This window comes from Erythrolamprus reginae, chromosome 8, assembly GCF_031021105.1.
Source record: "Erythrolamprus reginae isolate rEryReg1 chromosome 8, rEryReg1.hap1, whole genome shotgun sequence".
NCBI lineage: Eukaryota > Metazoa > Chordata > Lepidosauria > Squamata > Dipsadidae > Erythrolamprus > Erythrolamprus reginae.
In genome coordinates this window covers 13699589-13715511 of record NC_091957.1, presented here as the reverse complement: position 1 = coordinate 13715511, position 15923 = coordinate 13699589, and the positions used below count along the sequence as shown (strand labels likewise).

At 45.9% G+C, this 15923-nt stretch overlaps 1 protein-coding gene across 1 annotated transcript in view; it reads left to right on the top strand.

Annotated features, from left to right (window-relative positions):
- The window catches only part of COL5A1 (collagen type V alpha 1 chain), a 243625-nt gene that overhangs the window by 153139 nt on the left and 74563 nt on the right, over positions 1–15923 (top strand). Inside the window, 5 exon segments of the mRNA XM_070758910.1 lie at positions 892–936; positions 1887–1940; positions 3218–3262; positions 6212–6265; positions 13282–13326. Coding sequence (XP_070615011.1) covers positions 892–936; positions 1887–1940; positions 3218–3262; positions 6212–6265; positions 13282–13326 — 243 coding nt within the window.

Genomic DNA, 15923 nt, shown 5'->3' with positions numbered 1-15923 from the left:
GAGCCCTACCCAAACACAGGTGGCCTCACTTATTTCCTGTAATATGTCCTTACTTGGTCTCTTCTACGCATAATTCTGCGCTTGCGTGGGTCCAAAACGTCATCATCTGAATCAATGGAAGATAAAGGAGATTGACTGCCTGGGCTGTGCACCAAGCCCTCCTCTGCCGAGTCACTCCCACCTTCTTTGTCCAAGGAAACTAAACTCTGAATTGATTCTGTCGGCAATAACACAGGCCTGTGACATGTTGAATATTCCCCTGCATCCACCTCCCCATTCCCTGGGGCAGGAGCTGGGCCAGAGCCAACCACAACAATGTGATTAAGGACGTTAATCAGTCCATTAATTTGAGATATCCATCTGGTTCAGGTCCAAGTTGGGAAAAAGGTACTGGAAACTTGGTGGCTGATTGGAAAGATGGTTTAATGATGAAGCACATGTGATTCTCTGGTGCAGCTGCCCACGTGGAGTTGACAGTGAGGGGTTTTTTGTACCTTCTCTTGGGCTTTGCACTTGAGCTTCCTGTTCCCGCGCAAGAACATGTCTTCTATTGGTTGTTGCCAGACTGCCCTGGTGTCATGTACAAAGAGGAGTTTGTCTGAGCTAAGCTTGGTTGAAAGGTTTGGCTGATGGTGAACCTATGACACGGGTGCCACAGGTACCACGTGGAGCCGTATCTGAGGGCACGCGAAGTGTTGCTCTAGGTCAGGTCCAGTGCCCATATGTGCACTAGTCAGCTGATTTTCAGCCTTCTTTTCAGCTGCTTTCGCTCTCCCGGGCTTTAGGAAGGCCTCTTAAACTCTGGGGACGGTGAAAAACAGCCCAAGGGGTGTGGGGTTCCCCCGGGTGCCCTCTTTGCCTCTCACGCCCCCCATTCTCTTCTCTTTCCAGGGTCTTCCTGGCCCTCAAGGTCCCATCGGAGGCCCTGGGGATAAGGTAAGCAGATGGCAAACTCCCCAGCCTCGTTCTTTGGGGTCGTTTCTGCTCTTGTGCTCAAAAAATTGCCTGTATATTTCTTTTGCTTTCTGTGTTGGAGAGTCTCTTTTCCTTTGTGGAGACAGGTCAGACCAGACGTCCGGCCTCTTTACTGTAGATTTCTAACACTTTGCACCCTCTGAAAAAAGAGTGGATGAAAACGTGGCGGGGTGGGGTGGGGTCCTGGAAATAGGTCAGTTTGGGCCTTTGAGTTGGCCACATTCAGACCACCCAGTAGAGCCTCGCCATCTGGGCAAAGCCACTCTATCTCTTCCAGAAGCCCCCACTGGTGGCTTTGAGTGGGCAATAGCATAGCAACAGCATTTAGATTTATACTGCTTCATAGTGGTTTTTACAGCCCTCTCTAAACGGTTTCCAGAATCAGCCTCTTGCCCCCAAAAATCTGGGTCCTCATTTGACCCACCTTGGAAGGACGGAAGGCTGAGTCCACCTGGAGCCAGTGCTGAGATTTGAACCTCTGAACTACAGCTAGCTGTGAGCTGAAGGAGCTTGCAGGGCTGCCCTCTAACCACTGTGCCACCCTGGGTAACTTCTCCTCTCCTGCTCTGCCCATCTCAAGTCGAAGGCCCTGGCAAACAGATCAATAAATGCCAGAGCATCTTACCTAACCGGTACCTGAGCCAACCTCAGTTCATCTCTTGCAATCTGCGACTGAGAACCCTGGGCTATTCTGAGCTCTTGGTTACTTCACCGGAGGTAACGGAGAATATTTTGTAGTGTGAATGGGGTTTGTGGGACGTAGACATAGTACTCGATCCAAGATGTTTCAGAGGGCTGATTCCTGGGGAAGAGGGAGCGCCCAGGCCAGCTCCTAGTTCTTGAGGGGAGTTTCTGACTAATTGGCAAGCCATTCTGTACATGGGTTGCAAAAATGACTTTTTCTTCTTTAGGGTCCTCTGGGAAAACCCGGCCTTCCTGGCATGCCTGGAGCAGATGGTCCCCCGGTAAGCTCTGCTGAGAACTCTGCAAGCACCTTTCCTTCCTTCCTTCCTTCCTTCCTTCCTTCCTTCCATCCTTCTTTCTTTCCTTCCTTCCTTCCATCCTTCTTTCCTTTCTTCCTTCCTTCCTTCCTTCTTTCCTTCCTTCCTTCCTTCCTTCCATCCTTCTTTCTTTCTTTCTTTCCTTCCTTCCTTCTTTCCTTCCTTCCTTCTTTCCTTCCTTCCTTCTTTCCTTCCTTCCATCCTTCTTTCCTTCTTTCCTTCCTTCTTTCCTTCTTTCCTTCCATCCTTCTTTCCTTCCTTCCTTCTTTCCTTCCTTCCTTCCTTCCTTCCATCCTTCCTTCCTTCCATCCTTCTTTTCTTCCTTCCTTCCTTCCATCCTTCTTTCCTTCCTTCCTTCCTTCCTTCCTTCCTTCTTTCCTTCCTTCCTTCCTTCCTTCCTCCCTTCCTCCCCCCTCCCTCCCCCCATTCCTTCCTTCTTTCCTGCCTGCCTCCACTGGATTCCTGCAGTGGGCCAGGGGTATGCAAGATGATCTCCAAGGTCCCTTACAACCTTCCATTATATTTGTCCTACGAACAAACCATCTTTGCTTGCAAAGAGCTGCAAGCGTGGTTCTCAACAAAGAAAGCTAAGTGGCTGTAAAATTCCACCCAAATGTCTGTGATCCCTGGTTTGCAAATATACGTCCTTGGGAACCTGCCCTTCTCCAGGTTTGGCTTCTGCAAGGAAGATTCGTTGGTTGTGCATCTCTTGCACCTGCCTATATTAACCAGAGATCTGAACCTGGTTGACTCCCACAGAGAGAGGGAAGCTTTTTTGGGGGGGGGAAGCAGGATAATACCCTCAGGTATTACAACCAGGATGATGAGGGGACTGGAGACAAAAACATACAGTGGACGGTTGCAGGAACTGGGCCTGGCTAGTCTAGGGGAGAGAAGAAGGACCAGGGGAGAGAGGAGAGCAGCCTTCCAATATTTGAGGGGCTGCCACAGAGAGGAGGGGATCAAGCTATTCTCCGAAGCACCTGAAGGCCAGACAAGGAACAATGGATGGAAACTGAACAAAGAGAGATTCAACCTGGAAACAAGGAGGAACCTCCTGATAGTGAGCGCAATCATCTGATGGAACAGAAGTTGCCATCAGAAGTGGTGGGAGCTTCATCACTGGAAGGTTTCCAAGAAGAGACTGTCAGAAATGGAGTAGGGTCTCCAGCTTGGGTGGGGGGACTAGATGACCTTCAAGGTCCCTTCCAACTCTGTTCTCTTGCTTTCCTTGCCTGCAGGGCCATCCTGGCAAAGAAGGGCCTCCTGGTGAAAAGGGCACCCAGGTAGGTAGACGTCAACCTTGCCGTTCCTCCGAGTTCATCCACCCGCCGTCATTGGAAAGGGGGTTGCGGGAAGTAGCAAGACCAGAAGCCCTCCAACCTGGGCGGGTGGGGTGGGGAAAGACAGCTCGATGCTGCAACTTGCAGCTCTTCTGCAGGCTTGAGAGGGCACAGTGGGGGCAGGAGGAGGCCTCAGGAGACCCACAACTGCAAACAGGTCGGAAGGAAACCCAATGGGTCCCTCTTCACTCCCCTCCCCAGTGGGGTGGGGGCAAGGAGGAAGTGCCACTGAAAGCTGTAGTTGCTGGTTTCTTCCAACTGAAGGACTTCCCTTAAGCCAGCTTCTCAAACTTTTGCCAAAAACAGTCATGCCTAGCGGTGTTTGCCTACTGATGTAGAAATTCACCAAGACGGTGTGCTGGGAAGAGAAATGAAGCATCCCCCCTGCTTGGGGCGATGCCGTCCTCGTTGTCTCGGCTGTGCACAAGGACCCGAGTTTTTGAGGGTCTGCTCCGCTTGCAGAATTGGAATGAGAGTCACCCACCGCAATGTCTGTAGGGGCTCTGGAAGTCATTTAGCAAACAGCAGGGAGTTCCCACCTGTCTCTGGCTGCCTCCTGTGCCAGTTTCATCCAAAGTCATCTCAAGTTCTGTACAGGGGGCTCCTCAATGTGTTCCAGCTTCAGAGGAAGGTGGAGACCTCGGTGGACCTCAAGGCTTAAATCCTCCCCCCTCTTCAAGTGTGTATGGAATGATGTAGGTGTGTTAGTGGTAGCTGAGAGGGAGGGGTAGGAGTAGAACGGAACAGAACAGAAATTCTTTATTGGCCGAATGTGATGGGGCACACAAGGAGTTTGTCTTTGGTGCATAGGCGCTCAGTGGACATAAAAAGACAAGATACATTTGTCAAGAATCATAAGATTTCTACGTCAATTGACCCTATGACAATCACTTAATGATTGCAATAGGGTACAAATAAGCCATCAGGAAAGGTGGAAGTTGAGAAACCCCCCACCCCACCCAAATGGGATCAAACCCTCCTCCCTTCTGAGCTGGAGATCCTGGAACTGAATACGTGCATCTTCTTAAAATAAATTGTGAAGATGCGGTGAAAATATGACAAGGTAGCCCTCATAATTTTAGTTTACTGAAGTCAGAAGAAGCCTCTCGTTTTTGTTTTTGTTTAAAAAAAATGGTTCATGCCTTATTTTTTAACTATTCAAATCAAGCAAACTGCAGCTGGAATTCAGTACAGAACAGAATTCACAGAGACAGTAAAATAAAATATTCATGGACTGCCCAGCCTTTGTGATTTAGTGGTGAAGCTTCCAAGCAGCTCTGAATATGTTCTTGGTGTCGTCTGGTTGGGTTAGAAGAGCAAATTAGCGCCTATTAGAGCCTCTTGGAAGCTTTGAAATGCACTGACTCTGGTTAAATTCTAACCCCTTAAGATCAGGGGTCTTCAACCTTGGCAACGTGTGGACTTCAACTCCCAGAGTTCCCCGACCAGCTTTGCTGAGGAAGTCTTAAAGTTGCCTAGGTTGGAGACCTCTGCTTAAGATCATAAGGCTGAACATTCATGCAAAATAATTGCCGTATTTTTTCAGATCATAAGACGCACTGGAGTATAAGACACTCCCTAGTTTTGGAGGAGGAAAACAAGGACAAAAGGCCCCACCACAGTTTGCCTCCCAGCAAACAGCACAGATGATACACACTGTTTGCTGTGTTTTTCTATGCATGTGTGTCTGACCTATAAAAATAGCAAAGAATTGGAGAAATGTACATTATGGCAGTATAACAATTCCAGAAAGCTTTCTTAATTGTAGTCAGTCTAACTCCTCCCAATTATTTCATAGATCTATTCCAAACATGACTAAGTCAGGGTTTAACTCAGTTGCTTTATCTTAATATTAATTCAGGACACTGTTACATTCCAGACTATATTTGTACATTTATAGTTATTGACTTACTTCTTTGCCTCCAGTTTCAGCAGTCTCATTAGCACAAGAAAATAAAATTCTGACTCTGCTTCACCTCTGTCTCCCGGCAATTTGCCTCCTTGCAGCTAGTTTCATTTTCGGTTCTAGCACTTGGCCTGCCTGTGCTGAATCAGCTGTGTGTCAGGAGGCTGATAATCACTTGCTCCTGCTAATCAGTCTCTGCTGCTGCTTGCTGCAAGGAGGTCAATTGCTGGGAGGCAGAGGCCAAAGGATGAGGGGCGGGCTGTGTGCAGCTACATTCAGTGTATAAGATGCACCCAGGTTTTCACCCTCTTTTGGAGGGTAACAAGGTACGTCATATACTCTGAAAAATATGGTGCATCCAAATTTTATGACAAAGCATCCCAGGTGACAGAGACAAATGGTGGGCTAGCTCAGATATTTTCTGCTGGGAAATCTGGTCATTGTCAGAACCAGCCTTTCCAGCAGGCACTGAAATCCACGGGTCTCCTTTGAGACAAAACATGGAGGGCACATGAAGGCTTGGGAGTCATGTCAAGGCCACAATTTGACCAGAGTTAGTTCGCTGTGTGCCTAAAGCAGTGTTTCCCAACCTTGGCCACTTGAAGGTATCTGGACTTCAACTCCCAGAATTCCCCAGCCGGCATTCGCTGGCTGTGGAATTCTGGGAGTTGAAGTCCAAATATCTTCAAGTGGCCAAGGTTGGGAAACACTGTCCTAAAGGATTGTGTAAACCCTAACCCTAACCGCTGCTTTTTGCAGCCGAGTCACTGTTTGCTCGGGGTGCATGAAACAGGTTCCTCAAGTCCCAATGTATAATATGGGCATTGGCTTGGGCATAATGTTGTATCTCCAGCATGGGTAATTTGTTTACCTGTAAGGTGAGCCACGCTCTGATTTGCTGGCAGGGAGGGGCATAAACGTCATATTTTCAATAAGCATTTCACAATGTCCGAATTCTCTCCCCGCTCCTCCTTCTCTGATCACAGGGTCCAGCTGGTCCTCAGGGCCCACTTGGGTATCCTGGCCCCCGTGGAGTGAAGGTAAGCAACCGGAGTCTCTTCTCGGGGTTCTTCTGAATGGTGAGATACCGCTGAGGCTTCGTGGCATTACCCCATCCCTCCCTCTCATAGAGGCGAGTGAAGGTTTGGTGGGGTCTTGAAATGATTCTTTTTGAGCCTGGCCGTGACTCCTTTTTGGGGGGGGGAGGGTGTTTTTTTATTTTTCTCCATGTTGAAAAAACATATATAACAACACATATACCTTCAATACCGATCCATATATTTATATTATCTCTTATAATAAACTAATAAAATAGCCTGAATTACATTTCAATTTTCCAGTAGTTCAGTCTGTCCAAGTATTTATTTCCAGTGGCTAATTTTAATTATATTAAATGACTCATTGGACAATTTTTCTCAATTTTTACTTCTTATCATCACAATCTTAAATCTATTTGTATTTCCATTCTATTGTAATTTAACTTTCGGTATATGTTATTTATTTATCTAATGCTGCCTCCTTGTCTATTTTTGTCATCCAGGTTATGACAATCTTATTTCCCATTTCTTTTTATCCCATTTATATTACATTAATATAAAAAACTTAATCTATATTCTTTTGCAAACTATTCATAAAACTTCACCCAAACTTTATAAAACTCAGTCTTCTCTTTATCTTTAATTTTCGTTGTCAATCTATCCATCTCCGCACTGTCCATTATCTTCTTAAATACTTCTCTCTCAGTCAGTATTCTGTTCAGTTTCCAGTTTTATGCATATGCTATTCTAGCTGCTGTTACTATGCATACAATTCAGTATGTTTCTTCTTTGTTAAATTTGTCTGTCCCGCTTCCGTTCGCTGCGTTGAAGATTTCTCATGTGTATGAATGCTGTGTTTCCCCCTCTTCCCTTTTGATGTGTTCCAGGGCTTTTAGTAATGCCCCTCTTGGGCAGTTTTATTTCCTTGAGAGATCTTTGGAGAGGTCCATGCAGCGCATCTCTCTCGAGTTGAAACTCTCCTTCCTAAAATAGCATTCTTGATTGTTGTTCAGTTAAGTCGAGCCTGGCTCTTTGCGACCCCATAGACCACACAGCTTGCATGCGTGGCCCGAAATGTTTTGGTGTCAATGCTCAACCAGAGGCCCTTTTGCTATCAGGAATAAATCTCCGCAGGAAAAAAAATTGCCTCCTCTAGACGAACCAAATGCTCTTTTTCTACCCGGCAATGTTTAGTCAGAGATCGGTAACTCCTACAATCATTTAATCTGGAATATGCAGAGTTTTCTAGTCAGTGATTAAAAAACCCGGGCATTGCACAGGTTCCAAAGGGGACCTTTTCCCCTTTACATCTTTTTGTTTGTTTGAGCCTGGTTAACCACGGTGTGTTTACCCAAGGATTGGGTTTAGTAATGATGGTTTATGATTTGGCAACCAAATTTGAAACAAACAGGTGCAAAGTTTGTAATCCAGTATTTTATACAGTTTTGTCCTAACCCAGTGATGGTGACTAATAATAATAATAATAATAATAATAATAATAATAATAATAATAATAATAATAATAATTTATTAGATTTGTATGCCACCCCTCTCTGCAGACTCGGGGTGACTCACAACGTTAATAAAACAATGTACAATGTGACAAATCTAATATTTAAAAGAAAACATATAAAAAACCGACATTTAAAAACCATACAACACTAGCATACCACACATAAAACTATATAAGCCTGGGGCAGATGTCTCAATTCTAAGATACCGCTTAATGGACAATTTACCCATGCTGCACCATGCTTCATGACAAAATTTCATTTATTTGTAATTAGAAATAAATATTTTACAATATGTAATTACATATTGTTTTTGTGATTAATCACTATGCTTTAATTACGTTCAATTTGTAACAAAGAAAACATATCCTGCATATTAGATATTTACATCATGATTCATAACAGTAGCAAAATTACAGCGATGAAGTGGCAACGAAAATAATTTTATGGTTGGGGGTCACCACAACACGAGGAACTTTTTTAAGAAGTCGCGGCATTAGAAAGGTTGAGACCCACTAAGCTTTAGATGGAGAGTCCACAGCCCCCAGGCCAGGAGGTGGTGGATGATGAAGGGGAGGAACAGCTGGCCCAGTGCCTGATGTGCGGAGGAGAGGAGAGCAGCAGGAAGCTTATGGGCCGGTCCTGGGGACGGAAGGGTCGCTGCTGCTAGTGAAGCCCCCCTCCCCCCCAGTTCTGGGCACACCACGCAGGGGCTGGAGATGACCATTCCTGGACTGGTTATCCTGCACGAGACACTTTTTGCTGAGGCTGCTGGCATTCCTAATAAAGAAATCTTTTGAGATCCCGTCAGAGGGCTTGCCGTGTTTGGGGAGCTGGATCAGAACAAGGGAAGCCGTTTTTCTGCCAGATGTTTGGAAGGCATGAAAAGGGCATCCCGCGTGGGGAGCTTAGAGCAGATCCCGCCAAGGTTGAGGAAGGCTGCTGGGGGAGTGAGGTGGGTCCCCAGCTGTTCTGTCTCTCGTATTCCTCTCCTTCCGTCCCCACAAGCTTCTCTGCTTGCTGTTCCCTCTTCATCTCTTTATTTATTGTAATCTTTATTGATTGATTTTGTCCAATACACAATGAGGGTTTTAGTGGGTATACACATAGTAAAATACATAATGAAGGTTATAAAGGATATTCTAACAGTAAAATATATCTAGAAGATATATAAATAGAAGAGAAGATATAGGAATAAAACATATCAATGAAAGAATAGAAGAAGAGATATAGGAATAGAAGAAAGGCATAGGAGATATAGGAGATATAGATACAGTAATACCTTGTCTTACGAACTTAATTGGTTCCAGGGGGAGGTTCGTAAGGTGAGAAGTTAGTAAGACGAAACAATGTTTCCATAGGAATCAATGGAAAACCGATCAATGTGTGCAAGCCCAAAATTTAAACCTTTTTCAAGCAAAAGCACCCGTTTTTGCGCTGGTGGGATTCCCCTAAAGCTCCCCTCCATGGGAAACCCCACCTCCTGACTTCCGCGTTTTTGCGATGCTGTAGGGAAATCCCAGGAGTGGAATCCCGGGATCACAAAAACGGGCGCTCTGATTGCAACGGAAGTCCGGAGATGGGGTTTCCCAGTGGCGGCGGCGTGTTCGTAAGATGAAAAAAGTTCGTAAGAAGAGGCAAAAAAATTCCAAACCCCGGGTTCGTATCTCGAAAAGTTCATATGACGAGGTGATCGTATGACGAGGTACCACTGTATAGTTATAGGAGATCTCTCCGTCCAGAAGCCTCTCCCCTCCCCCTCGCCTGCCCTCTTGACCTCCCTGGTTCCCGGGAATTCTTCCATGGAGCACCAGGTGGGAGAGACCAGAGGGATCCTTCCTGCAAAAGTTTCCCTTTCCAGGATAATCCTGACTTAATTGGAAGAACGCCTGACACTGATTCTAGCAACAGAACGTGTCAGCATCCAAATCATTAGACTCGCCCCCCTCCTCCCCCCAATAATCCACATTCATGCTGCAAGAAGCCATTTTAAAGGCTGCCCGAAGGTCCTGTTGTTTATTGATGCACAGGTGTGATGGTGGGGGGGGGGGGGAGTGGCTGCTGGTGAAGGACCCTGGATCAGTTTTCAAGGCATTTCGCCAGCCGCTCCTCCCCCTCCCTCCCCCTCTTTAGCCACTTAGATTCAAGTAAAGGGTTTTTCTTTCTTTCTTTCCGTGCAGAAAATTCCTTTCCTCCCAAGTGCACTCTGAATGAAATTACACACAGAAATTGCCTTAGCGTTACTTTCTTCTTCTTTTTGCAATATTTATCAGTGTGCATAATGTTGATAGCTATGGGAGAAAATGTGAGAAGCTGACAGCTGCAGCTGAGCATGCAATCTGAACAATCTTCTGCACAAAATTCAGATAGGAGAGGGGGGGAAAGGTGATTTAGAACTGCTGGATAAAAAAAAGAGAAAGTCAAGTGGGGAGAAGCAACTTTTCTGATATTGCCTGCCCTTAGTGTCTAATCTGCTATTGGTTTGTGTTGTGGTTGGCTCTGGCCCAGCTCCTGCCCCAAGGAATGTGGAGCTGGATGCAGGGGAAACATCAACATGTCATAGGCCTGTTTTATTGCCGACAGAGTCAGGCAGTGTAGTTTCCTTGGACGAAGAAGAAGGTGGGGGTGACTTGGAAGAGGGGGGCTTGGCACACAGCCCAGAAAGCCAATCTCCATTATCTTCGGTCGATTTGGATGAGGAAGTGTTAGATCCACGCATGCATAGAATTATGCATAGAAGAGACCAATTGAAAAACTATTACGGGAGATAAGAGAGGCCACCTGTGTTTGGGTGGGGCTCCAGTAATTAGAGCTGCTGATATAAATAGCAGCGTGCTGGCTTGGCCATTGTGGAAGATTATCTGATTGTTGTTCTTCAAGACTGTGCCTTGCTGTTTCCGGACTTTGTTGATTTTTCACGACTGTGAAACCAAAGCAGAGCAAAGTGTGTGTGTTTCACTTCGTGGAAGAAGGAGGGCTGTGATGTTTCTTTACAACTGCTAGCTAAGTACTTAAGGACTGATTAAGAGGATTGTACAGACTACCTGGTTGTTTTGGGACCTGGTTGTTTTGCAATACAAAAAGGGTGCTTTGTTTCTTTTGAATTTTTGTGATAAGGAACATTGTTTTTGAACTTTCAAGTGTGTGTGTGTGTCTGAAATTTGTACCCTTGAATTTTCGGGAGACTCATACCATAGCGCCCGGCAGAACAGTTTGAAAAAACTGTTCCTTTGACTTTTCTCTGCTTATTCCTTTCGGTGCAATGGAGGTCAGACTCTCCTCCAGCTCCAATTTCTGCAGTGTCAGCTGCCTTTATGCTCCAGGCATGGCAGCTGGCAAGTGGGTTCAGCCGAGCCCACAAACTGGGACCTGGTTGCCTCTGGGGGCAGCCCTGGGGCTCTTGCAGGTCGAGGGACCCCCTGACCCCCCGTCCAGAGCAACCCGGCCCAGGGCAGTCAGATGCCACTCAGGGGAACATTCGCCTGGGCCGGGCGGGGCGGCTACTCCCTCTGCTACCCGTGCACTGCGCTTGAGGCTTTGTGGGTTCAGCATGTGTGCCCATGCGCATCCATGTGAGATTTTGCTTCTGTGCATGCACAGGAAGTAAAATCTTGAGAGGGTCCGCGGGAGAGAGTTTGGCTTCCACGCATGGGCAGAAGCAGAAAAATTGCCAAAACCTTTCTCGTGCGCGCATGTTCCCTCATGGGATTTTGCATCCTGCACATGCACAGAAGCAAAATCTCACTCTGGTGCGCATGTGCGCATGCCGGAGACACAGATATGCACATGCCGCTCCATTTTTGCTACCGGTATGATGGCGTCGACCGTAGCGGTAGGAACCCACGACTGGCCTGGGCCCGTTTCCTGGTTGGATGGAAGTCATCTGCAGTTTTTAGCATTGCCATGGAAATTGGCCAGTTCTGGGGCCCTATAAAGATCATCCCACTGAGATCTCAGCTTCTCCAGAAGACTTCAAGTGTGGACTGCCGCCTCTAGATCACCTCTACCGGCTGTGACAGGCTTGTCTCCTTCCCAGGTCGGAACTTTCTTGGCTTTCTGCTGCTCGTCCTGAAGGCTTGAAGGGCTGTCATGCTTTTAAGAAGTTTCCATGCCTGCAGTTTTTATTCTTCCTATATTGCATCAGGCAGAACTTAATGGTGCCACCAGGGGTTTCCCACCTGGCAGCTCTCATCGGTCGAGAAAGATCCGCTCCGAGTCTTCAGAGAAGGATGGCATACAAATCTAATAAATTATTATCATTATGTCAATGCAACACAGCAAACAAGATCACTATGCTGGATTTCGTATTTCATCACCAGTCGGGCGCTTCCCAAGCACCTAGGACTGTGTGATGTAGTGGCGAATTATGTTTGCCGATGCCAGTAAAGTGGCATTTTGCAATTGACAGATGGAGATTTTGTCAATTCCGATGGTTTTCAAATGTCCGCTGAGATACTTTGGCACTGTGCCCAGCGTTCCAAGTACCACTGGGACCACTTTCACTGGCTTATGCCAGAGTCGTTGCAGCTCGATTTTTAGATCTTCATATTTTACTAATTTCTCTAGCTGCTTCTCCTCAATTCTGCTGTCCCCTGGGATTGCGATGTCGATGATCCATAGTTTCTTTTTCTCCACAATCAGGATGCCTGGTGTGTTATGCTTCAGAATTCGGTCAGTCTGAAGTCCCACAGTAGTTTTGCTTGCTCATTTTCGACCACTTTTTTGGGCTTATGATCCCACCAGTTCTTTGCCACTGGTAGATGGTAGTTCCGGCACCAGTTCCAGTGGATCATCTGTGCCACAGCATCATGTCTATGCTTGCAATCAGTCTGTGAAATCTTTTTGCAGCAGCTGAGTATGTGATCGATTGTTTCATCTGTTTCTTTACAGAGTCTGCACTTTGGATCGTCTGTTGATTTTTCAATTCTGGCTTTGACAGCATTTGTTCTAATGGCCTGTTCTTGTGCCGCCAGTATTAGTCCTTCTGTCTCCTTTTGAGTGTTCCACTTATTATTATTATTATTATTATTATTATTATCATCATCATCATCATCATCATCATTATTATTATTATGTATGCCACCCCTCCAGATGCTACCATGTTTCCCCAAAAGTAAGGCCGTATATTTTTTTAACCCTGAAATATGACCTTGGCCTTATTATCAGGGTGGTGGTAGTGGTATTATTTTGAGGGTGCAAACGTGGGACTGCATAATAATTAATAATAATAATTGATTAGATTTGTATGCCGCCTCTTGAGTCAACCTTGAGCCGGTGATGAGATTTGAACCGCTAACCTGCAGATCTAGCGGTCAGCTTTAGTGGCCTGCAGTCCTGCACTCTGCCCACTGAGCCACCCTGGCTCATCCAGTATCCATATCGGACTCTGTGTAACCATCCCATCTTCTCTTGCTGAGACCCTTGAGTAGACAACCTGCCAGGCCCCATAGTCCCTTGCGATGAGCCAGGTGATATTAATGCCTTTTTGTTCTTGTGTTTCTGGTTAAGGGTGCTGACGGCATCCGGGGCTTGAAAGGAACAAAGGGCGAGAAGGTGAGTGAACTTCTGTTGGAATTCCGGTCTTTTCCCTCTGCTGTTTTTTGTGAAATTTTGAAATTAACAGCATAATTTGTATATAAATTGAAATAATTGAACACAGCAGGGGGCGCCGTTTATGAGCAAAATAAAAATATCAGCATTAATTTTTTCATTTCAATTTTTATTTCATTGTGTGCAGAAATGTTCAAACTAGTTTTCAAGTGAAAAAAAGTTTTCAAAAAGACCAAATATAAGTACTGTTGGTTTGTCTCGGTATAGCTAGGCTATGAAACCTTCGACATCACCGAGCAGAGAATTTTAACAGAGCGGGATGTGTGATAAAGCCAAGACACAGACTTAGTTAAATAAGTATTATTTACATATAAACAAAATATAAACAATCCAGAATAAGCACGAAGCAGATACAGGATAATAAGCACTGAGCAATTACAAGATTAGAAGCACAAAGCAAAATACAATGTAGATAATAAGCACGAAGCTTATACAAGAAGATACGCATGAAGCATAAACACAACTCCCCCTCTCTCAGGCAAAGTGAAAAGGAAATGATTGAGCAGAATAATAAGCTTTTATAGCTTCAATGAGGAAGTGACGAAACAGCCTTGAATATTAACTCTTCAAGTGCAAGTTAACTCTTTAAGTGCACATTACCTCTTTAAGTATAAGTTTGGTACAAGTGTACAATATGCAGTTTACAATGGCAATCCCTAACAACCATGTACCCGGTACTAACAAGTACCAAAAATTACCAATTTTCGGTCCGCGTCAAATAGACCCAGGAACAGAATTAGTGTATAATGTGTTTGAACAGAACAGCAGGGTTAAGTGGGTTTTTTCTTTTTTTTGCTGACCTTTGCTGACTGGAAGGAATATTATTGCTGGCCCAGAGTTCTTTCTGAAAAGTCTGGTGTGGAATGGGCCAGTGGAGAATAATTTGGGACCTTCTTCATGCTTTTATCAGTCCAACTGGCAGGCTTGGCTCCTGATAGAAGAAGATCAGCATTGTTCTCCTTAGCACAAGGAGGGACCAGAAACAATGGGATGAAACTGCAAAGGAGTAGATTTAGATGATATATCAGAAAAGAGCTTTCTAACGGTGAGGATGATAAGCCGGTGGAACAGTGTGCCACAGGAGGTGGTGGGCTCACCTTCACTGGAGGTCTTCAAACAGAGACTGGACGGTCATCTTTCTGGGGTGGTTTGATGATTCCTGCATTGAGCAGGGGGCTGGACCCATTGACCCTGGAGGTCCCTTTCAACTCTATGATTCTAAGAGCAGGAGGTCTTTGAGTTTTCGCTGGATTTGCAGGAGGGATTGGGAGGTTTTGAACAGGGTGTCCTCCATGGACATTAAAGTCTTCTCCGAAGAAGGAGATTGATTGTTCATCCCATTCGGTTCTTCCACCGTGCTGGAAATGACTTTTCCCTCCTCCCTGCTGGGCGTTTGTCCAAATGTTACCTGCCTCGCCTCAATTGGCAAACCCTTCAGGAACTAGACAAGGAATCCGTTTTATTTAGCAATGGTCTTTGAAGGTGGGAACTTCCTAGAATCTGCCTAAGAAGGTTTGAGTGTCCTCAGGGAAGACAGGTAGAACAATGAGTCAAATATCCCAGGAAAATAGGCTGCCCTATAAATCCCAGAGCTGAAGGATGAAGGAAGCTAATCAGAATGCATCTGTACCAGTGATAGAAGCACAGACGGCAGAAAAAGACCTCCTGGTCCATCTAGTCTGCCCTTATACTATTTCCTGCATTTTATCTTAGGATGGATCTATGTTTACCCCAGGCAGGTTTAAATTCAGTGACTGTGGATTTACCAACCACGTCTGCTGGAGGTTTGTCCCAAGCATCTACTACTCTTCCAGTAAAATAATATTTTACTGAATTGATGGTGAATATTGATGGTGAACCTTTTTTTTCCTCCGGTGCCGAAAGTGCGTACGCATGTGCTATCTCACACACATGTGTGCCCACCCCCAAAATTCAATGCCCCCCCCCCAGGTGCCCTGCTCCCCTGTTCATGAGCATACGATCCTCCCTGCTGCCTCGCTTCCCACTAATTCCCAAGTTTCCGTGGGCCTGATAGGCCCGTTTTGTGCTCTCCCCTGCCCCCCAGAGGCCCCCCAGAGAACAGCTGAAAACGCCCTATCGGAGCCTCCGAGCGAGCCAAAAATCAGCTGGCCGGCACACACATGTACGCTGGAGCTGAGCCAGGGCAACGGCTTGCATGCTGGCAGATAGAGCTCCGTGGCCCACCTGTGGAACACCTGCCATAGGTTCGCCATCACTGATCTATACCAGTGTTTCCCAACCTTGTCAACTTGAAGATATCTGGACTTCAACTCCCAGAATTCCCCAGCCAGTGAATGCTGGCTGGGGAATTCTGGGAGTTGAAGTCCAAGTATCTTTAAGTTGACAAGGTTGGGAAACACTGATTTATACCACCCACTTTTCCTTCAATGCTGCATCTTTATTTATTTTTATTTATTATCAGAGTTGGAAGGGACCCTGCAGGTCAGCTAGTCCAACCCTCTGCTCTAGCAGAAGACCCTGCACTGCCCTACACCACCCCAGACAGATCCCCCACCATT